At 38.6% G+C, this 24,618-nt stretch overlaps 1 protein-coding gene across 3 annotated transcripts in view; it reads right to left on the reverse strand.

The window, feature by feature from the left end:
- SLC4A11 (solute carrier family 4 member 11) overlaps positions 1-24,618 on the reverse strand; it is a 1,277,001-nt gene that overhangs the window by 2,935 nt on the left and 1,249,448 nt on the right. For all 3 annotated transcript variants that reach the window (XM_044064085.1, XM_044064086.1, XM_044064087.1), the window contains exons 18-19: positions 17,804-17,999; positions 5,725-5,894 (exon numbers count right to left, since the gene is read on the reverse strand). In XM_044064085.1, coding sequence (XP_043920020.1) covers positions 5,725-5,894; positions 17,804-17,999 — 366 coding nt within the window. The remainder of the gene's footprint in view (positions 1-5,724; positions 5,895-17,803; positions 18,000-24,618) is intronic.

Here is a 24,618-nt window from a genome sequence, read left to right on the forward strand (position 1 = left end):
ACATGTCGGTGTTCTCAGAGTTGGGATTCTCAACTGTTGGTCTTCTCCATTGTCAATCTTCTGGTGTAGGTATTCTCAGCATCAGTGTTCTGCACGTTTGTCGTTTTCATGTAGACCTATATATATATATATATATATATATATATATATATATATATATATATATATATATATATATATATATATATATATATATATATATATATCTATATATATATATATATATATATATATATATATATATATATATAAAATTTCAAGATTCAGAAGTGGACCCATATATAATAAAGATTCAGAAGTGGACCCATATATATATATATATATATTTACCAGATCTTATGATTTGCATATTGGCTACATAAAGGATATAAAGTTGTAATGCTCAAAGGGAGATTATTGATGTATACTGAAAAGAACAGGCAAAGCAGTATGGGTCCCTGATGTCTGCCTGTGCTTTGGTCTAAAGGAAGGGGTGGCATTTCTATACCACTAATTTTGATTGCAAATCATGCTCACAGCACAGTTGAGAATCTTCATTTTCTAACTTGGCTAGCAGCAGGTTTTGATCAAGAAAGCTGATCCGGGCAATTTTGCGGTGGTTCAAAGTCCCAGAAACATTGGTAGAACTAGTGCAGGCTATGTAAAAGTACCCAATGACTCTAGTACGAACAGTGCTCAGCCTCACAGAGCGGTTCCCAGTGGGAGTGGGTGTACACCAGGGTTCATCTCTGAGCCCACTGCTGTTCATACTGGTGATGGACTGCATTAGCAAACAGGTTGGAGGGGACAGATCAACAAAGTTGCTGTATACAGATGATGCAGCATTACAGGCAGACTCTGAGCAAGAACTTCAGCAAAGAATAGGGGAATGGAATGCAAAATTGTAGGCATATGAGATGAAACTAAACACATAAGACAGTGGCAATGGCAGCAAATTGGGGAAATCAGAAGAAGCTGAGAAATGAGATAGAAGGGAAGATAGTGGAACAGTTAAATAGTTCACATATCTGGGAAGGGTGGTTGAGGAGAAGGGAAGTCTGAATGAAGAGGTCAAAGCTAGAATCAGAGGGGCTGCAGCCAACTGTCTCAGGTATAGTCTATGACAGAAGAATGCAAAAGAAGCTGAAAAGTAAGGTGTATAAGACAGTGGAGCGACCAGTACTAATGTGTGGTACAGAAACCTGGGCAGTAAAGTCAGAGCAGTTGCAGAAGCTAGAGGTGATGGAAATGAAGTGCCTTAGATGGGTGGTAGGATGCACACTGTGGGACAGATGAAGAAATGAGGACATAATAGCAGAAGCCAAAGTAGCTCCAATTGCAGAAAAGATGAAAGATAATAGATTAAGGTGGTTCAGACACGTGCAGGAAAGCAGAAGACAATCTGGTGAAGATTTGAAAGACAGGAAGAAGGTAAGAGGAAACAAGGACATCCAGCAAAGAGGTGGATGTATTGTGTGAGACAAGATCTGCGACAGTCATGCATGAGTGTCAAATAAGACAGGATTGTGGCATTCAATCGAGAGAGATAGCGACAGTTAACACAATACCCTGACCCCATGTAGAAAATGGGAAAAAAGGTGGCTGATGATATATATATATATATATATATATATATATATATAAATATATATATATATATATATATAGATAGATATATAGATATATATATATATATATATATATATATATATATAGATAGATATAGATATTATATGGATCCCCTGCATTTTACTACATGTCAATCATATGGAGGATAGCTGAACGGTCAAAATGTCAACATACATTTTGCCTAGACAGCAGAGTGGAGTTGGAGGGGTTGAAAGCATTTGTATCTGTGTTTGAGAGTTAGGCTTAGGGTTGGGGATAGGTGATGAGATAGGTTTTGTGTTTGTCTGTGAGTGTGTGCACTTTAGGATTAGAATCAGGTTGGGTAAAAATACAGATATAATGTTGTTATTGTGTGTGCTTGTGTGTCTTGTATAGTGGCAGTGTTACAGGACTTTCTTTGTAAGGTAATGTGTAGGGTTAGGGTTGAGGAAGGCGCAGCATTATAGTTAGAGTTAGTACCCATTACTAAGGTAGTGCAAGGGGACAAAAACCTAACATTTCCTGTTCCCCAACCCTAACCCCATACCTTGCCTTATAAAAAACATTTCTGTAACACTGTCACTATTCAGTTGTATTTGAGGCTAGTGTTATAAAGAGTTTTACTGCAAAGACCAGAGTAGGAAATATTAATAAATAGATCTCCTTTCTTGATCTTTTGAATGTCAATATTTAAGGCGTTCGATATTCTGCACATTTAAACCTCTTAATGCCATTGTTTTACTTTCAAGATTAAGTCTGTTTGATCATACAGAGTAGAACCATGTATATGGAAATAAATATATAATATATATATATATATATATATATATATATATATATATATATATATATATACACACACACATATATATATATATATATATATATATATATATATATATATATATATATCTATACACACACTGTGTGTGTGTGTGAGTGCAGATATATAGACATATGATATAGTTTAAGATGTATACAGAGAAAGACTGACTTTTATCATGAAGCAATATGGCTAGTATGTGTTGATCTGTTTATGGACAACATGGTTTCTATCATCTGTATTGCATCATGATCCTTGAATGCACTTCAGGAAAAGCTGTTATACTGAAATATGACAATCCTATCATTACTATGACTTGCATCTACCATGGATACATCAATGGCATCCTATAACTTGTTACAGGCAGTTAAGGAACCTTCAAATTGCACAGTATGCCAAAGTAAATATAGATGAGTTACTAACGTCACTGATTGCTGTGGAGCGCTAGGTGAATGTCCTTCATTTTGAAACTAAGTCTACAAAATAAGGGCCTTCACAACCATACCCAATTTGTTAATTTATACACACACACACACATATATATATATATATATATATATATATATATATATATATATATATATATATATAAATGCAGATCTAACTTGATAAATGGGCCCCTATGTCTGCAGGTTAGGCTTTTGAAGAAAAAAAATCTCAGGGCCTGACTAGACATTTAAAACTATTAATTAAAAAAAGTCCTTAATGAGAAGAAGACAGTTTTCCAGACGTGCGTATAATCGTATAATATAACAAAACAACTAAAGCATTAGACGATAGTAGGACAAATAATACCCTAATATTGCCTTACAAAATAAGTCTGCCTTCTCCAAATATATCAGGGACGCCAAGTCCAGAAAGGGAAGAATAAAATATTCAGCTTAAAGATATCCAGACTCAGTTACAGAGTTGGAGCTGTCATCTCTGATTACAAAGAGTACTTAAAAAGTCTTTTTCTGGTCAACCCCAGACAGAGCAGACAATGAAAACAAGGTCGGGCATCCAGAAACAAAGATGCATGACATGCTGAATGTGTCTAAAGTTGAGCGTACAGAGATACCAACCAAACTGAAACCTTGTACGCCTCCTAGGCTTTACTCCTTTCAGTCTCCTTGTTATTATACTAAGGGACTTGACTGGGCTCTTAGGCTATGAGGAGTTTAGCCAACTGGTGCAGGAGTACAGCAGAAGCGGCAGTATTCCAGTCATAATCCTAATCAATGCAGAAAGTGTCAAGGAGGTTCTTGTTAAATCAGTGTTATCCAAACATGGCCATGCAACTATCTGGTTTAGAGTGTGTGCGGGAGGGATAGAAAGGGAAAGAAGATGGTAGGAGAAAACCTACAAGTTTTTGTAGTGTGAAACAATGAATCTAGGAACATTGGAGCAAGAAGGTCACAGGTATTCTGTTGCCATTGTTTTGTTAGATTGTGGTTACTTAGATTAATCATTGGCTGAACTGTGAAGTTAATGAAGCGGGAGAAGGTGAATTTTATTATTCCACTTTTTTCATCTTTGCTAAGTTTGTGTGACCTTGCAGAAGGTATATTTAGAGCTCTAGGGTGTGGATATATTCTAGCAGAAGTAGTGATAATTAGTTAAATAGTTTTCCAGGATACATATCCTAATGCTACACAGAGTCTGATCCAACAAATAAAAAGGCATCACTTAGCAAGTTCCTAAATGTACTTAATAGCAGTGTCTAGCTAAAGACTTAATTTGTTATTATCTGACTACAGTCAAACTGAGATGGACAAAGGGGGTATTGCTTTTAGCTTGAAAAAGCAACATGTCCTCACAACTGCAAAATCTGTCTTAAAATTGTTTGGCGAGTTAAAAATAAATGTATATATAACACACATAAAAGAGAAAATAAGAAACTTGGTTGGATTATAAAAAACATTTTTAACTAAACCAACATATCCCTTGGTGCCTCTGTATATCAACCTCAAGGATAATAAAACCACTACAGAGCCTCCATTTTTACACTCTACTTTACCCACAATCACAATCAATGAGATAGACAATGAAAATAAACACACAGATAACTAGTATGACAGCAAGAGCATTATACAGACCACACTTTTTGTGAGGTACATGATGAGAAAACAGTAAAATTGTGCCAACAAATTTAATAGGCTAATGCGGAATTAATGGTATCAGGAAAAGTCTACAAAATAAGAAAAGAGTAGAACATAATCTGGAATCTCAGTCAATGAAGGAATGTGAATTAACTATCCTTTAACTTTACTTTTATTTGGTATACTACATAATATATATATATATATATATATATATATATATATATATATATATATATATATATATATATATATATATATATATATTAAATGAACAAAATGACAAAAAGAGCCAATGCTCTTTCATCGACACATAAAGGCAGAAACCACAAAACAGCAAAGTTACGGAAGCTGGGCCATTCTCGGGACTTTGCCGTTTCCTCCACTGCGGGGCGATCTCAGAGTTGTTATATTTAAGTAGGGGGGTGTGGGGGGGGTGAAGCCCCCACTTTATTTTGTCCTTATATATATATATATATATATATATATATATATATATAGATATATATACTTTTTTGAGCAGCTTTTTTTTCCCCTGGGAAAAAAAAAATCACTGTTCCATAACTTCGCTGTTTTTTAGTTTCAGCATTTATCTGTCCATGAAAGACAGTTCGCTCTTTTGTCATTTAGTTCATTTACTATATATACACACACATACACTACCCATCAATAGTCCATCTATATGTCCATACATACATACATACATACATACATATATCCATTACCCCCTTTTCTTATTTTAGTCCCATCAGATAATTTATAAACAATATCTAATGTTGATCACATGCACCAAGACTTCATACTTCAGTCCTGCTCTAAAACTGATTCTAATATATATGTCAAGCTTAAAAATATTTAAAGCATTAGGCAAGAAAATAGAGATGGCACATGTGGTTTGTTTTCCTCACACACCCTTCTATGACAAGAGGTGGAATAGCAGTTGTTTCAGCTATGAAAAAAAGCTAGTCTTCCCTTAAGCCAAGGTATAGTCAAAATGGCTTCAACTACCATCTACAGAGTGGGGAAGTGATAACCTGGGGAACATCCAAGTCTTTTCATACAACAGCTGTACAGGTGCTAGTGTTAAAGACAGGCACAACTTAGGGAAAGGGCATGTTTTTCCATGGACACATACCATTTACAAATATTCACTGGCAAACCTGCTTGTAGAACTAATACACCTAATAGCCAGCATGACCCCACCCTATACACATATGCAGCAGTAACACATACCTGATCGGTATCATTCCTATCATAACGAGAGGAAAGATCATCTTTATGTATGGTAAAGGAGAAATTCCGATGCCACAGAGAATAAGCAGCTGGAGCACTTGTAAGCCAGTTAAATAATGGATTTTCCTCTGAGGAACTCTTCGGATGTAGTGAGTGGGAGGATAAGCTGTCTGTAACAAAGCAAAACACATTAAATTAGAAAACGACACCCAGTTCTCCATTGTTTAATTACACTTACTTCTGACAATTTAAAATAGTTATTATCACTGCACTGCAATGTCATTCACAGAGCAGGATGCATACAGCTATGAGTTTCCACAGCAGTGTGTCCCAAGGATAATTCAAAAATACCACACATACATACTACACCGACTGCAAGAAAAAACATTTAGCCATTCAGCGACCTTATCTACTTCTGTAAGTGATTTCATTATTTGTATATTTTGAACTGCTGAGATGTTTTGACCTTCTTATACTAGATAAATCTATGAAGCCAGGTCAACAGCATCACCAAAGAATGCACTGTTTTGGTATTAGCATGCTTAGTTGTTTAATTTGTCTATTGAATGAGGACACTGATCAAAAATTATCATTTTAAATAAGATAATAATGAAACATGCAGAGTAATTATAATAATGGCAGAGAACAGGCATAATGTAGAAAGAGGCAGCTTGTATTTATTTATTTATTTTACTTATTTACTTCCATTTGTTTACCTGGAGAGTCTAACTGGGTCTAAGACAGCCCATTTTCATTGCAGACACAGGCAGAAAAGCTCCACAAAATACAATGTAAACATAGCAATACAATCTTTGATTTCTAGAACAAGCAGAGAACAAAATATTCACTGTCAATACTAAATAGTGAAAATGCAGCTGTCACATACATTACCAAGAACCCAAAAACATACGTGAGCAATAAATGACACTCTTATGAAGCACTCATAAGTAATGTCTAGACAGATCTGTATTTGTGCAAAGTATGTATATATGCATATGTATGTATTTAGCTATCAGTCAGGCTATCAGTGCATCTATCTGTCCATCTACCTATCTGCCATTCCTTCTCTCTGTCTGTCTCTGTCCATATATTTATATTGTCAACAAGGTGGTTCAACACACAAAAGTTCTGTCTAACAGAGACCTGATCCAGAATTCACTCCTGAACTCCAATCATTCTGTTTGAGGAGTATGACATTTCCCCTGTGTTGGGTCTATCTGACACTTATCCGTCACTGTAAGAATGTATCTACCTATTTGCATATCTAAATACTATACATGTATGTCAACAAATTCACTCAATGACTAATATGTCTGTCTCAATTGTGATCTCTATGCACTATCTGTATGAACACTGGATGTTGTGTCTGTTTGTATAGACCTTTTAGACAGATGCCATCTTTCCCCATCTCGGGAAAATATGCTTTTTGACTGACTTTTCTAAACTATCCCTTACATATAGTATTTGCCTTTGTCACATGACTGAGTTTATAGCTGAAAAGGGTCAGCAGCGGATCAGTCTTCTTATCCAGTAAACAAATGGCTACATTAAATTTTAAAATAAATTAAAATAGAACTTCACATTTTCTACATGTCCTCTGTACAGAAATAAGGCTATGGTGAAAATGTGCTAATAAAATTTTCATGTATCATGCTGGAACATTTACTGCTCTGAGGATAGAAAAATCCTAATGCGTACTGCATAGTTACAACAGTGGTGGTGCAGTGGTTGTGTTGTCGTCCACAGAAAGAGGTTCTCTGGTTCGGTTGTAGTGCCTCCCTACATTCGTGTGACATTACTCCCCCGTTTCAAAGACATGCATTTGGAGCAATTCTCCCTGGGCTTCTACTGAAAATTGGCTTCTTTCCAAGCCAGACTTTCTCCCTGGGCTTCTGCTAAAAATTGGTTTTGTTCCAAGTCAGACTTTCCTGGCAAACAAATGTTAAATAAACAGTTGCACATGCTGTGATATTTTTCACTTGGTTCTCTGGGCTAGTTTTAATCTTTGAAGCTCAATAGGTTCATAGGTTCATCAAATGTTAAATAAACAGTTGCACATGCTGTTATATTTTGCACTTGGTTCTCTGGGCTAGTTTTAATCTTTGAAGCTCAATAGGTTCATAGGTTGGTACTAGGCTATCAGCCCTAGGGCCTATACAAGCCTAGCCATAACAATTCCCTGGATATTTCTTCCCACAATATTTACTTCCCTGGACCCTTGTCTAGTAGGGTGACTGACGTGATCCCTGGGGTGAATTTGCTATCTCCCATCCAATCGTCAAGGTTCCTTTTGAAGAGTGCTAATGAGGTGCTCTGCTTGACATGTATAAGCAGTCTGTTCCAGAGTATGGGGAGTCTCTGGGTCAGAAACCTATGCCTCCAGCATGTTTTGTTCATTGTGATGACAAGGTTTAGATCCCTTGAGGGTGTGGCTCTGAGGGATTGGGATTTCTTTAAGTGGAGCATGTCAAACACCTCAGGGTTTGACATGGCCTTGTATGTTAAGCAGAGATCGCCTCTGAGTAGACGATATGTCACAAAGTACAGCTGGAGTTTTTTTAGATGGTCAGTATAGGGAATCTGCTTTAGGCCTGTGATTCTTTTAGTGCGGTATTTCTGCAGCCTTTCCAGCTGTTGCAGATGTCTTGTGAGGTACATACCAAATGGGGCATTGTGCTCTATAATGGGTCTAATGAGGGATGAGTACAGTGGGACAATGACATCCTTTTTTCTGGATGAAAAGCCCTTAGTGATGAGGTGTGCCACATAGAAGGATTTCCTGACTGTTGTGCCGATGTGGTTATCAAAGTTGAGACCACTGTCCATCTGTGTCCTTAAGTCTATCATCATACTTTCGGTGTTTAGTGTACTGCCACCTATATGGTAATTCATGGGTACATGATTTTTCCCAAAGGGGATAACTATACATTTCTTGGCATTATGCTTGAGTCCATGACTCTGGCACCAAGCATCTGTTACTGTAAGGTCCTTTTGTAGAATATCCACATAATTTGGGGATTCAATAATGGCTCCCAGTTTGCAGTCATCTGCAAACTTTGTTAGCCAGAGTCCCTTAGTGTTGGCCTGTACTTCAGAGAAGTAGATGTCAAACAAGAGCGGTCCCAGGACTGAACCCTGAGGTACTCCACTTGTCACTTGTCTGGAGCTGGATTTGGAGTTGGCTACTTTTATAGTGTGGGTTCTGTGAGTAAGCCAGTTGGCAACTCATTGAGTGACATAGGGATTTATGCCCAGTTTAGTAAGTTTATCTATGAGTCCAGAGTGGGGGGATGGTGTCAAAGGCCTTGGCGAGGTCCAGATAGGTTATGTGGACCACCTTACCCTTGTCCACAGCTATGAAGACTGATTCAAAGAAGTCAATCACGTTCAGGAGACTAGATTGGCCCTTCATGAACCCAAACTGAGTGGGGTCCAGTGTTTGAAGGTTGCCAATGTCTTTGTTTATAAGTTCCATGATAATGTGTTCCATGCCCTTAGCAGATCAGGCTTGTCAGACTGTTGGGATGGTTGTTCCCGGGATCCAAGGTGGATCCCCCCTTGTGGAGTGGGATAACTGTAGCTGTGTGCCACTCAGTGGGCACGAAGCCTGAGGTGAGGCTATGATTAAACATGACACTTAGGTGAGGTGCCAGTTCATTTTGTATTTCATGCAGTACACAGCCTGGAATATCATCTGGTCCAATGGATGCTGTATTCTTAGCTTTGGAGAGTGTGGTTTCTACCTGTCTGTGTGGCAGTGATTACTGGAATTTGGCAATCTTTTGGTATTTAGATGGGCCCTTTAGGGGGTGAAAGGGGGTGAAGTTGGCACTAAATTGATCTGCTAGGATATTGGCAATATCCTTGGGATCAGTATATTTAATGCCCTTCTGTTGTAGCTCAGAGCATATCTGAGCATTGCCATTTAGACTCCTGATATAACTATAGAATGCCTTGTGGTTGTCTTTGGAATCTTTGGCAATTTTATTTTCGCAATTAGTTTGGAGGATTTTATGAGGGATCTCAGTTTCTTACTGAGGCTGGTAAGGGAGTTTTTTGCATCCTGGGATTTTTCTCTTTTCTGCAATAGTTTCTTTCTTCTGTTGTATAGTTTATTTATGGCAGGGGACTACCAGATTGGCTTCCTTTTTTTGGAGGAGAGCATCTTGGTTCTATTTGGGATGGCATGATTCATGCACAAATGGATGTGCTCATACAGTGCCTTAGTGTAGGATTCAGCAGTCAAACTTTCAGCTCTTGTCTGCATGGGTGTCATGAAGTTTGTCACTTCTGACTTGAGTAGCATGAAGTTGGCTTTGCAGAAGTTTTTTACGGAGGTTTCATTACTGAGGGATGGGGGTGGGATGTGGATGTCAAGGGTGATTTGCTTATGGTCAGACTTGACCAATGAGGGGATGAGCACTGGTGTGGAGCATCTATCTCCCATGTTGGTAATGACCAGGTCTAGGATATTGGAGCCCCTGGTGGGACAATGGATTAGTTGATCCAGGGCATTGGAATTTATGAATTCCAAGAACCGTTGGGAAAAAGTATTGGTACTCGAGTAATTTTCCCAGTTAATGGCAGGGTAGTTGAAATCACCCAGGATTAGGGTGTTTGGTTGTATATTAATATTTTCCAGTATGTATAGAAAGGTGTAGTGAGAATCTTGGGGCATGGTGGGGGATCTGTAGCAAGCTACAATTTGGATTGCAGTCTTACCTAGTGTTAGTTGCACCTGGAGAATTTCAGATGCATTGTGTTGGGCAACTAGCCTGGAGGTGTGAATGTCCTTGGTGAATATGGACACTCCTCCACCTTTAGTGTTTTGGTCTTGGTTTGGCGGCCGAAAAGTGTGGTAAGAGTTGTAGTTTGGTATTGTAGGGGTGCGCTATGGAGCCTTGAACCTGGTCTCAGTTACTTCACAGATATCGATGTTCTCCATTTTTAGGAGTGCCTCGAGAGAGTGCATTTTGAGGTTTAGACTTCTAGCATTGAGTAGCATTACCTTCAGATTTTGCATGCTTGTATCTGTTATGGTGGTGGTTTTGTCCTTTGAACCTTGCCTAAAAAAGGCACTATAGGGGTGGCAAGATCTTTAGCCAATAACCTGAATCCCAGGGGTGACAGGTGCAGACCATCTCTGGCAAAGCATCATGGTTTGTCGATCATGTCATCCCAGGCAGACAGATACTGGATCCCCTTTGAATGACACCAGAAGCTTAGCCAATTGTTGAAGTCAATCATTTTTTCCTTATACTGTGGCATCATTCTGGTTGAAGGCAGGATGCTACTCAGGGCTAGGGTCATACCTGCCTGGGCTACATGATCTGAGAGCTCTTCCATGTCTCTTTTCATGTAGTCCAGGGAGGTACATCTCAAGTCATTCACTCCAACATAGACAATGACAGAGTCGTATTTGTACTTGTTGTGGAGTGACTTGAGTGCATGAATTATGTGGCGGATCCTGGCACCCGACAGGCAGCTGACTAATTTTCTCCTTGTTCAGCCTGGTGAGTGGGACATCAGTGTGCCTGACTATACAGTCACCTATGACTAAAGTGTTGGGTACTTTGTCTTGCCTTAGGGGCTGTTGTTAGGTGGCACACTGGTGTTGTGAGCTATGTGTCACTCTGGTTGTGACTGGTGTTTGTTTGCGTTTCAGCTTTGGAGGTCCTTGTTGCTTGGGCAGGTTAATGTTAAGGGCCTCCGCATATGTGGGTTTAGTGTTGCTATGTGTGGGTGTTGATGGTGTGGGTTTTGAAGGGCTTTGCGTTGCTTGAGGTGTAGTGCAGGTGTTAACTTTCTCCTCTTGACTGTCTAGCACAATCTTGGCTGGAGAGAGCTTTGCTTCCAGTTTGACTATGTAAGTGCATCTCTTGCAGGTTGTAGTGTTGGGTGGTAGGAGGAGAGGGTTGTCTGTGTACATGAGGCAGTTGCTGCATTGCCCCAGTATGCCCAAATTCATCAGGTGGACAGGAGAAATCACCGGAAGCTGACCCTTGGACATGCCTGTTTAGGTGCTTTTTTGCAAAGTACAACAGCTGTTTTCCCTTACCTTTAAAAGGTACTTTGCAATTATAAGCTTAGTGCCTATGATTAATTTCTCCTTATTAACAAGGAGAGTTGAGTGCTTGTATCAGTTTAAGGCTTCCTAGTGGTTTCCAGCAGGTTCTAGAGCAAGTGCTAGTCACAGGGGTTTAGATTTTAATACTACTACTGAGAAACCAGCTAGTTATAAGGGAGAATTTGAAGAGCTGACTTTCTAGCACCTGGAATAGTACGTGAAATTATTTAATTTAGGTTTGAGAGGTAGAAATATGAAAATGCTTTATCAGTGACTTTCAGTGACATTCTCCTCTCAGAAGTGATCTCCACAATTTGACATCTGGATTAAACTGTCACCAGTACAGGGCAGACAAAACTTTTCCACAGGAAACTTACTGCATTAAGTGCTCTAAAGAAAACTATTTGGAAGCATAAGGATGTGGGTAGTGCACTCATTAGGCTATTTGTTTCCAAAACTGCTGCCTTTAGGTTTTGACATATTATGAACAAACTGCTTATTTTGGAACCAGGCCTGAAGGAAGAGTAGATGATGAGGTAATATGGAATGTATGCAAGTGTCATCACATGAGGACAGCATGTACTAGTGCTGTAGAGGGATAAAGCCCTGGCCATGATCCAAGTGGCCGGGGTTTGAATAGTGGCTCGTACACTTACACAGGCAGGAAGGATAGGCATGCCCCTCCTCAGGCGAGATTGGGAAGAATGTTTGAGGCATATTTGCATGTATTGATTTCCCTTGTGGAGTCCAGAAAGACAATCATGTGATGTCATTTGTGGGTGGGTGGAGAGGTTCTGCTGATGTCAGTCCCTAGCAGAAGTGAATGATGATGCATTCCACATCCCACCTGCAGGGTGTTATTGGGTGCACAAAGGGGAAATGAGGAGAAAAGGGGAAAAACACTCCAGTGCAATGCTGCATCAGGATGCCTTGATCTCCTCACTTGTACTGGATGTGGTTCTAGCAAATCTGGGTGAGGTCTTGAGTTTGATAGACCTGCTGAATTAGGAGATGTACTGAAAGCAGCTGATGGCCAGTTTGGAGGGGGTAGCCAAAGACTGGGCAATTTTTTTTTCTCATGAGGAATGACATATTTTAGTACCAAAAGTGTAATGCAAGATATTGTGCTTTTCATATAATGAGAATACAACTAGAGTCTCACAGATTTTCGCAGAATGTCCAGATTTTTTCCTCATATTTTTGGTCTGTTTTTCATAAAATTGTGGTTTTCTGGCAAATTAATGGCAAATCATTAAAGGCTGAAGTTAGAAAATAATGACAGACATTTGAGTTTTAAACCTAGAAAATTCATGCTAATGCAATACTTGTAATCCTATCAACTTTCTAAGTTTGTAAGAGCAATATTTAAAAATTGTTCCTACTTTTGGGCCTTTGTCCCACTTTTATTTATGGCTTTGTCTGGATTTCTTCCTCTAAGGGGTTGAGAGGTATGAGTGAGACATAGGATGGAACTTTATGGAATTCATCTTGTGATGGCAGTGGATTCAAATATAGAAATCCCTACTTTTACTTACAGAGTTCATGAGTGAGAACACTATAATTGTATGTACAGTGTGACTAGTACTGTGTTATTTTAGGCCAAAGAAAGCATGAGCATGCACAGCAACATCATTTTATGCGATGTCTCCTCGTTACACTGGAGAAAACTCAAAACCTTTTTTTTAAATGTGAATTGTGCTGTTGTGGCACAGCTCCACAGGAAGACAACATTGTAGTGCCAGGTATAGTACTGCATATATGGCAGAGTTCTCGCTGTCATGCTTGCAAATATTATGGTCACAATAAGTGGCACTGTGGGTTTTATTGACATTAATGGTAACTCTTCGTCGCTGTGGTAGACTCAATTGTTTTGGACCATCACAAAAAATAGTTTATACGATTCATTTACATAACAGATTTCTGAATCCCATCAGTTCTTCTTTGTGTAGCATTTAATCCATAGGTTTGCATTGTTGGCTTAGCAATGGTAGCCTTGGAGTACTCCATCCCAGTATGACATCATACTGGAGAGCACAGCTGACCGTTACATTTAGTGTAGTTTTGCAGGATGGCAGCTGGCCTCTACAGTTCTAACCCGGCAGGGTTTCAAAGCCATCTTGCACAGTACGCAAGGGCAAGTAAGGTGAACCACATGACATGCAAGCCTTCTGAAGTTCATACATTGGTCTCAGCTCAGTAGCACAGGTAGGACTTACTGACCAGCATGGATTTCAGTGCATGCAGGTAAAGGAGGCAGTCAGTTGGTGGTATCTATACTAAGGAGACTTCTTACACAGCATGATGTGCTGCATTGTTAAAATATTCAATTAGTATTGACAGCAAGCATGTTAGTGACACACAAGCTTTCATCATAGTAGCCCAGAAAATATGGAATATATGCTGGTATTTTTTGGCATATACATATAGATATCAAAGGAGATAATTTGACAGGTGCAGAGATACAGCAGGTAAGTGGTACTGCATGTACATATGAGACAAGTACTGCATGTACATATGAGACACGTATCAGAGTGTATGGGTTTGTGTTTGTGTGTGTGTGTGTGTGTGTGTGTGTGTGTGTGTGTGTGTCTGTGTAATATTTTATATTTAAGAGTAACAAACTGGGAATCCTTTATTTTCCATCATAAACATCAGAACTACATGCAAAAAGTGGCTTTCATTGCAATTCTTGCAGGAGCAGAAAGCGTGACAAAACACCTACTCACTGGCACAGTGACATAGTGAGTAGCATTATCATCACATAGAGCTTGGACCTGGTTGACGCTTTGGCTGGGTTTCTTCTGTGTGGCATTTGCATGCCCTTCCTACCTGTGTGGTGTCATCCATCCACTCTAGTTTTCTCCAACACAGCAAAAGACATTCCTTAGATAAACTGGAATTCTTCCCATTTGTCTGTAGGTAAGAGTGCAGGATGTGCATTTGTGCATCTTGTGGATTTTACGATAGACCTGGATTGTCAGTGACAATGTTAGTATGCGAGTGCGAAAAATCAGGGCTTCTTATGATAGACTGGATTGTGAGTGTGTCTGTGTGTTTGTATGAGCATGTGCATGTGTAAAATACTATCACTCATTTTTATAGCAGGGTATATACATAATGCTTCTGGGTAGTAGTAACAAAGAAAGGTTAACAAGCTATTTTAAAAGAACATCGAAAATGTCAGAGCTTCAGATGGCCTTGTGGACCCATTACCCAAATTGTATATGTGGATTTTGACACAGCTTAATGGTGGCAGGTGCCCTGAAGCCCAACAAGTCTAAAAATGGCCCTACTCAGAGGTGTAAACAAAAGGTCTGTGTAGCTTGATTGGGTGGTGGAGACAATGTGGCCAATATTTCAATAAATATTCCTAACATTTGAACCCTAGCTGTACATATATGTGCATGTATATATATATATATATATATATATATATATAAAATAATGTGTATATAAATCTGTGTGTGTGTGCGTGTGTGTGTGTGTGTGTGTGTGTGTGTGTGTGTGTGTGTGTGTGTGTGTGTGTGTGTGTGTGTGTGTGTGTGTGTTTGTGCTGTGTGTAAGTCTGTATGTATGAGTATATGTACTGGAACTTAGCATACAATCTTGTTTTTTTTATCCCCACTAACATTTGAAGGCTGTCTACAATTTGATCCAGTACGGAGATAGATGAAATAAATTTCAGCCAGTGATGAAAATCTGGCATTAGTAAAATCATATTTCTTGAATCTCTCCACCATCTCGGTTTCCTCGTTTGGTGGGACAGTAGCCAGATTCATTGCCCTTTTTTGATAAATGACGTGTACTTTGTGTCAATTTAGATTAGTTTACTTTTTATATTACTTCACAAATCTGTTCTATCCTTATAAGGACCACAAAGCCTATTGGCCTACTTAAGGGAGGGGTACCATGTGGCCAGATCCTTGATGGTTTTAGATCTTACAAGTTTTTATTAGGAAAAGAATAGTAAAGTGTTGCTGATCTTGTCTTATAAGGTAAGAAGGTATTATTTTTTGGGAAGAATAATTATTACTCACTTCAAGTGCTCATTCATAAGTTCAATAGGCTATCCAAAACATGCATCTTTTAGAGGAATATCACATTACTGAGACCTTATAGTGTGGTTGCACCCCATATCCCTCAGTGATGCATCCTGTTTGACATTAAAAAAAATCTGTCCTATACCTCAGACAAATATAAAGAGAAATGCCCTTTTTCTTTTTTTAGACCTGTGGCAGGAGTACAGGCTTCCATAGGTGATGTACCACAGGTAGACTGAGTATACATTTTCCACAGGGCTTCCCTCAGGAGTTCTCTGTCTGCAAAAGATGGAGACTGGGTTGATAAATGTGTCTGTATGTGTTATTTTACTGTGAGATACTTCTGTAATTAATGTCTGGAAGAATAACCTGCATGAGCTGATGCATTAGGGAAGAAATCAGAGGCAAAAGGCTGGAGACTGATTATTGTCTTAATGGTGGCGGCCAGACTTGCACTGATAACAGCCCTGCATTAGTTCCAATGCAACTGAATGTATCAGTAAAGGGATAATTGGCATTGGGCAGATGCTTTATGATCTGGGAATTCCAGTGGTGATTCTTGGGTCATTTAAGGCTGTTTTCTCAGGGGTGATTTCCAGCAGGACTAACTGGCCAAAACCTATCTAGTTTTGGTATTGAAGCCTTTGACATCTGTGAAGAATTGATCTCTTTATCAGTCATGATGAAAACAGCTGACATCTTTTTATTCATCTACCTGACAGGCCATTATGCATCCAAAAGTGTGATATCACAAGATGCAGAAGAAGGTTTTAGCATAGAACATAAAATGCCTTTAACTAACAGGTTATCAAATGATAAAACATGAATACAGTGCCAGCCAGAGAAAGTTTTATGGATGACCTGTATCAACAGAGATGTCACTGTGAGGATATTCACTGACCTATGCCTTCTGAAGAAATCAACGCAAGATCCACCATGATTCATGGCAGAGAAAAACAAGTATTACCAATATTAGTCCATAAAACACTACTCATGGCTATGTAAAAGACATTATTTAACAATATATATGGGCAATTACAATGGTGTTAGGAAATATTCAAAGGGAATGTCTGATCAGTTTAAATGTAGAGAAGCCTGTCAGAAATGTTACATATGTAAGTATGTAGGTACTTACTTTCCAGACAGAAATATCTATGTGATTACATATGCTCAATGTATCCTGTCATAGAACCAACACGTTATTCATCACACAGTCAGTCTTTATGTGGTCAGGGCCACAGGGTAGCTTGTAGATATGCTAACAAACACTTAGCATGCTGTGAGGAACCAATTCTGGACAGGATATTAGTTCATCACAGGATGTAAATGCATGCACAGATCCAAACAGGCACACATACAAATGCAAACACAGATACCACACACAAAAATGCACACATGTGCATGCATACATGGATACACACAGCCAGCCAGAACCCCCCCCCCCACACACACACACACACACACACACACACACACACACACACATGCTTACACAGCCACTTAGTCGCACAGATGCCCACACAACACACACACACACACACACATGCTCACACAGCCACATAGTCGCACAGATGCCCACACACACACACACACACACGCACACACACACACACACACACACACACACACACACACACACACACACACAGCTATAGGCAGTTTAGAGGATCACCAAGTCATATGGCATGTCTGGGATATAGGAAAGAATCAGTGACCTTTGGCACTTATTGGTAAGTACGCTTTTATAAAAAGTGCATCAAAAATCCAATGCATAGTGCTGGGAAATTAAAATACACAAATATTAATAACATATGTTCAACTGTGTTCATTCATGTCATGTAAAAGAAAGCTGCCAATACACCCTCAAAAAATAAAATAAAATAAAATAAGAAAGCAAAACAGATGCAAAATGTAAATTTTTTCATTTGTTTTAGATTAACCTCCCTAGTAAATATGTAACATGCATAGTTACCTGTTCTTTAAGCAGAAGTACCAGCCTCTCAAAGAACTGACTACCATCAATGGAGATTAAGGCGATATATAAGAATAATCCATACAAGACGGGCTTTGGAATCCACTGCAGTGGGAAAGGTAGGAGACGAAGAGAGAGGCCCACAAGGATGTTTGCTACAAGAGATGTAATCCGTGTTTCTTTTACATTCACTATCCTAAGTAAAAACATAAAAAAAAGATCTGAATAAAAACCTTTCTGACATAGTTATCTTTATAAATACAGACAGAGCTAAACTAATCAGTTACTAGTTTCACAGGAGAATCAATATTTTTATGAGTTCCTACACCCTGAGCAGCAAAACTATTTTTACACTCCCTGATTATGTACAACAGTAGCAAGATGATTTGACAATAATCTATCAGATTCATGAAAACACTTCAAATTTATAAATTACCCTGCGTAACATGACCCACATAAAAAGATATTGCTGTGGCACTGTATCTATGTATGAGTTCTTGATATGTCAGTATTCTAAAGTATTTGTATACAATTAAAAGCTAATTTGAAAGAAAGTCTATCAATCAGAAGTTAGGAAGTCGAAAAGATCCGTTACAATACAATGAATCCATGAATGTATGGTACACAGTAGGTCAGACATTTAATACAAATAATAATATGCAATAAAAAAATAAAATGGTCCAACATCTCTGCAAATAGTGAAAGTCAGTGTAGCATACGATTTAGGCAACTGCTTTTGCCATAGCATAGAAAAACAATCAGACCGTAAGCAACAAGAGAGAAAGAGAGAGAGAGAGAGAGAGAGAGAGAGAGAGAGAGATAAAGGAAAACCAGAATATTAAATCCAAATGTATAAGTCAGCAAACATTTAAAGTGATCCACAATCTGGTAGCTAAGAGCTTGTTACGTAAAACAGCCACCGCAGAAAGTTTCACAGTATACAGTATTATGACTGGGTTCCTTATCATAACCAGCTTCGTAATGGGTTTGAGAAATGCATGCAAGAAATTCACCTCAAGATCTCAAGAAAATAATTTCTTGAATCCATTTCTTGGACACATTACCAAATAGCTATGACAACCGATTCCATTATAATTATTGTGATGAATGGGGCTTTAGCTATCGTGATGTACAGTGGGGCAGTCTTTGTGGCTTACTGCAGTCTTAATGAGGTATTCCAGGGGACTGGCGTACAATAATTGGTCATGTGCTCTCCCTCATAAATGCTTGCTGTGAGAGATTTACATAGCACAGTAATTCACAGAATAGCTCATCTGCATAAAATAACACAGCCAGCCATACTTATTAACACCGTCAAAAGACTGCATTCATCTATTAGTTGCAATGGAAGAGACTGTATTGCAGGTAAGTGTCAGGGAGTTTAGTGTAGAGGTAATAATTTGTCTGGCAATGGCAATATGTGTGCATATCTGTGGGAGTATGACTGTTTAAAGGTGAGTGAGCATGTGTGTATATGTGTGTGTGTGTGTGTGTGTGTGTGTGTGTGTGTGTGTGTGTGTGTGTGTGTGTGTGGCATTTTATATTTAAGAGTAACAAACTGGATATCCTTTATTTATTTTATTTATTTTTTTATTTTTTATTTTTACATTTGTTTACCGGGCTTATCCAACTGGATACATTTCCATTTTCAGCAGAGGCCCGGGGAGAAAAGCTCCACATTGAAGTTAATACAAACAAGTCATTTACATAAAGAAAGTAAGTAGTTAGTAAAATACCAACAGAAATAAGGTTAATCTAGATTATACTAGTTGAAAATATATATTAGGAAGGACACTTACTCTAATTTTCTTTACAGTACAAGATAGGGGAGTTATACTTTAGTAAAACATTCATGAAGAGTCTAATTGATTAAGTAAGTATAAACCATAGAGAGTTCTATATAAATTCATAACAGAGGCTAATTAACAAGGGTGATTTAGAGAATGTCTACTCAGGGAGAGTGAGTAGAGAGAGGTGAGAGAGGGTGATTCAGAGAAGAGTAATTAGTAGAATCATAAAATTAGTCAGGATTGATGCATGAGCATAGCCAGAGTGTTTTTAGATGTTGTTTGAGCTTTTGTTTAAAGAGGAAGGGTGACGAGGTAGAAGTTAGAGTGGTCGGTAGAAGATTCCAGTATTTACCTATGGTGTTGGAGAAAAGTGAGTCACCTGCTATGTTATTGGACTTACTTAACTTCACAAGAAGTTTGTTAGAGGAGCGTAAAGAATTTAGGTTAGAATAGGGAGAAATAAGGTCAGAAAGTATAGGGGTATTTTTTGGTTGGTAAAATATCCTATGAACAAAGGTAAGTTGGGAGAGTAATAGTGTATTTTTTAGTTCTAGCCAATCTAGTTGTTGTAGATTCTGACAGTGGTGAGTTCTAAATGGGTTTCCGGTGGAAAATCTAGCAATGCTATAGTATGCATTTGCTAGTTTAGTGAGGTTATTTTTCTTTAGGTTAGTGTATATGGATGAAGCATAAAGAAGAGTAGAAATAAGATGAGAGTGAGCAAGTGTGATTTTGGCCTGTGGAGTTAAAAAGGTTTTAATTCTATATAAGGAGCCGAATTTTCTATTTACGGTTTTAATAGTGTTATTAATGTGATTATCAGAAGTGAGGTTATTGTCAATTATAATACCTAATAGCTTAGTGGTAGAGTCAGGGGCTATATGTGTGCCATTGTTGGAAGTAATAGAGAAGTCTATGAGGGGAGACATAATATTAGGCCTAAAGAGCAGGAGTTTGGTTTTATTGGCATTCAAAAGGAGGCAGCGTTTCAAGAACCATGCCTCAACTGTACTAAATACATTCTGTGTTAGGGTTTGTAGTTCAGGGGAGGTGTTAGCAGAGCATATGAGTGCTGAGTCGTCTGCATATTGAATACATGTAGCTTGAGGTATTGCTGCATGTAAGTCATTTATGAATAAAGAGAAGAGGAGAGGTCCTAGGATGGACCCCTGTGGGACTCCAAGGGAGACTGGCAGAAGGGATGAAAGTGTATTATCCCAGAGAACTGCCTGTTGCCTGTTATTAAGGTAGGAAGTGAACCATTGAATAGTTTTGGTATCTAGAGAGAGGGATTTAAGGGTTTTTATGAGCATATTGTGGTTTACCATGTCAAAGGCTTTTGACAGGTCTATAAAGAGTGCTGATGACAGAATACTATTATTGCGGTTTCTATTTATACACTCGGTAAAAGATAGGAGAGCTGTTGTAGTACTATGAAATGGCCTAAAGCCATGTTGGCAGTTGGCTAGTAAGTTATATTGAGTTAAGTGGTGCATTAGCTGATGATGAATACATTTCTCCATAATTTTTGCTAAGGGTGATACGAGTGCAATAGGCCTATAGTTAGAATAGTCATTTGAGCTACCTCCTTTATGTAAAGGAATTATGTGGGAAATTTTCCAGATAGCAGGGATGGTGCCTTCACTGATGGTTCTATTTATAAGGAGAGATATGGGATAAGCAACTTCTTCAGCTGCTTTTTGAAGGTATTCAGATGGTAACTGATCTGCAGATGGGGTACAAGGTTTGAGTTTTTGGATGAGTTTTAGGATGTAGGAAGTAGAGATGGGTTGTAGTTGGAATATAGGGAGATTAGTAGATGTACCAGTAGGAAGGTTAGATTTGTCTACTGTGAGATGACTTGCTAGTGAATTAATAGTGTCTGTGAAAAAGGAGTTAAAGGCATTGGCAGTTTGATGTGAGGTATTCTTTTCGGGCCCTGAAGGTGAAGGTGTACTAGAGTGGCCTGGGTGTAGGAGTGAATTTAGGGTTGACCAGAACCTTTTGGGGTTGTTATGATGAGTTTGCTGTAGTTTACAGTAATAGTTATTTTTATCTGTAAAAACAGCTTTTTTAGTGCTATTTCTTAACTGTCTAAAGGCTTGTTGATCTGAAGTAGTTTTTGTATTTCTCCATTTAGCCCAAGATTTATTCCTAAGTAGTATTCTTTGTTTTGTCTCTTTGGACAGCCAGGGGGCAGGTTTAGATTTAACTCTGATAGATCGTTTTGGAGCATGTTGGTCAAGGATTGATAGGAATTTGGTATTGAAATATGCGATAGCATCTTCCAGGGTTAGGATTTTTAGAAGATTCCATTTACAGGCTTTTAATTCATTTTTGAATAATAATGGGTTGAAGTGTTTCTTGCTACGTGAAACCCTGTAGGTAGGGATGTAATTAATGTCACTCTTTTGTCTTATGATGTAAGTTAAGGAATGATCACTTACATCATCAGGCAAAGTTCCTTTTGTATATGTTTGTTGCTGTTTGTTAATAAGAATCCAATCTAAAATACTTTCTTTGTTATTGGGTTTATTGATTCTTGTGGGATTGTTGATTAGCTGAGTAAAGCCATGAAGATTAATGTGAGTAAAATAATGTATTTTCTAATAAACATCAGAACTACATGCAAAAAGTGGCTTTCATTGCAATTCTGGCAGGACCAGAATGCGTGACAAAACAATTACATTGAGTGGCATTACCATCACAAACAGCTTGGACCTGGTTGAATTTTTGGCAGGGCTTCTTCTGTGTGGCATCTGCATGCCCTTCCTATCTTTGTGTGGTTTTATCCATCCACTCTAGTTTTCTCCAACACAGCAAAAGACATTCCCTAGATACACTGGAATTCTTTCCATTTGTCTGTAGGTAAGAGTGCAGGGTGTGCATTTGTGCATCTTAAGATAGACTTGGGTTGTCAGTGACAGTGTTAGTATGTGAGTGTGAAAAATCAGGGCTTCTTATGATAGACTGGATTGTGAGTGTGTGTGTGTGTGTGTGTGTGTGTGTGTGTGTGTGTGTGTGTGTGTGTGTGTGTGTGTGTGTGTGTGTGTGTGTGTGCACGTGTGTGTGTTTGGGGGTGGAAGTCTGTGAGTGTGTGTGTGAGCGAACATGTTTGAGGGGGCACTTTCATACCCTTGAACGCCCCCTATACTAATGAGCAAAGGCTGTAATATTTAAGGTAGGGGGACACAAGGCACCAGTGACTCTTGCATTACTATTATATGTAACTAGAAAAATAACAGAGTGGAAGATTTCTCAGCAAGAAGTTCTATGTGAGCAATGAAAAGTATAGGTTCATGGGATGATACTAGGCTATTGGCCCAGAGGCCCTTATAAGCCTAGACAAGAATTTTGCCCATGTTCCCTCAAAGTCAGCACCTGTTTCCTCTATCCAGCAGGGACACTGGAGGGATCCCAGGGGTATGTTTTCTGTTTCCCATCCAGTCGTCCAGGTTCCTCTTAAAGAGGGCTAGAGAGGTACTCTGCTTGATATGGAAAGGGAGTCTATTCCACAGACAGGGGAGTCTGTATGAAACTCTAATATCTGGCATTACCGACTGACTGCATTCATCCACAAAGGACAGTATATATTAGATATGAAATCATGGATGTTCTGTAAGCTCAGGGTCATTTGTGAGGTACATGGATGTATCCATGTGTATCTGTGTGGCTGAATGTGTACATGTATGTGGGAGACTGAATGTTCTGTGACGGCATGATGAATAGGCTATCAATGGTGATTACCACAGCAAAAGGTTTATTAGCACCTTCAGTAATCATAGCTCAATTTAGAAACATGCAAATTAGCCTGGAATTAGGTCATTCCTCATTGTAGATAATGTGTCTCTGAATAGCTATTTTTCATGATTGCATTAACTGGCCCTTTTTTACTATGTCAGTTAACACTTGTGACTACTTTCTTTCTGAACAACACACATAGTATCCTTCTGATCAATGAACAGCTTTAAAATCAGCTATTTGAAACAGTTGCTGAAGCAATGTATGAGGGAAATGCAGTACACAATTTATATTTAGACCTATCAATTGCATTCAACATTATCCTACACTCAGGAATTGTTAATAAATTCTCCCAGCTAAATATTAATCCCTATGCAACTCATTGGATAGCAAATTGGCTTACAAATGGAACACAGGGAATTAGGGTAGGTGGCTCTACCTCCTCTAGAAGATCTGTCACTAGTGGTGTACCCCAGAGTTTAAAGCTTGGGCCAATCCTCTTTTGCATGTACTGTTTGGTGGTCAAACCTAATGTAAAGGGTTTATGGCTGACAAAGTTTGCAGATCACTATAAACATTGTGCTATCATAAACTTGCTAGAGGATACCAAAATCCTCCAAAAAGGCCTCTCACAAACAAGTAGCTAGTATCATAACAATGGGCTAAAATTAAATGCCAAAAAATGTACATTAGTCTCCTTCAGCAAGCATGATAGCCCCTGTAAATATCACACTGACAACACATCCCTGAAGACTGATCTGGCAGTTAGAAAACTTGGAAACTATGCCGACAGCAAACTGCACTTTTAGATCCATGTAGCCACTATTGTAAGATTATCCTTTGTATTTGTGCAGCTTATTAGTAAGGGTATGGCATCTAGATCCAAGGTTTTGATCACTTCTCCATATTCAACACTCGTTAAGCTGATCATTGACTATAATGCCCCTTTGCTACATAGCTGTTAAAACACAACTTGAATAACCACAATGCTTTCTCACCAAGAAAATCAGTGGTATACATCATAAAAAATACACTGACCATGTCAAAGCCTTGTCTCTCTTCTCAATATCACAGAAACCCTGTATAAACATGTAAGTGGCTGCTTAAGGCTACTGTACACTTCAGAAGTAAGCTCAGACCTAACATCAAAAACAAACTCCACTTGTAGAATCCATATCTTAAAAGGGTATATAACAAAAGAAAAAATTCATGGCCGCAGTCAGAAATGGCTACTCTCATAGGGACAAGTGCTCTCTGATTCAACTAAATAACAAATTATGACAT

Source organism: Protopterus annectens, chromosome 2.part2 (genome assembly GCF_019279795.1).
Source record: "Protopterus annectens isolate FY-2018-M chromosome 2.part2, PAN1.0, whole genome shotgun sequence".
NCBI lineage: Eukaryota > Metazoa > Chordata > Ceratodontiformes > Protopteridae > Protopterus > Protopterus annectens.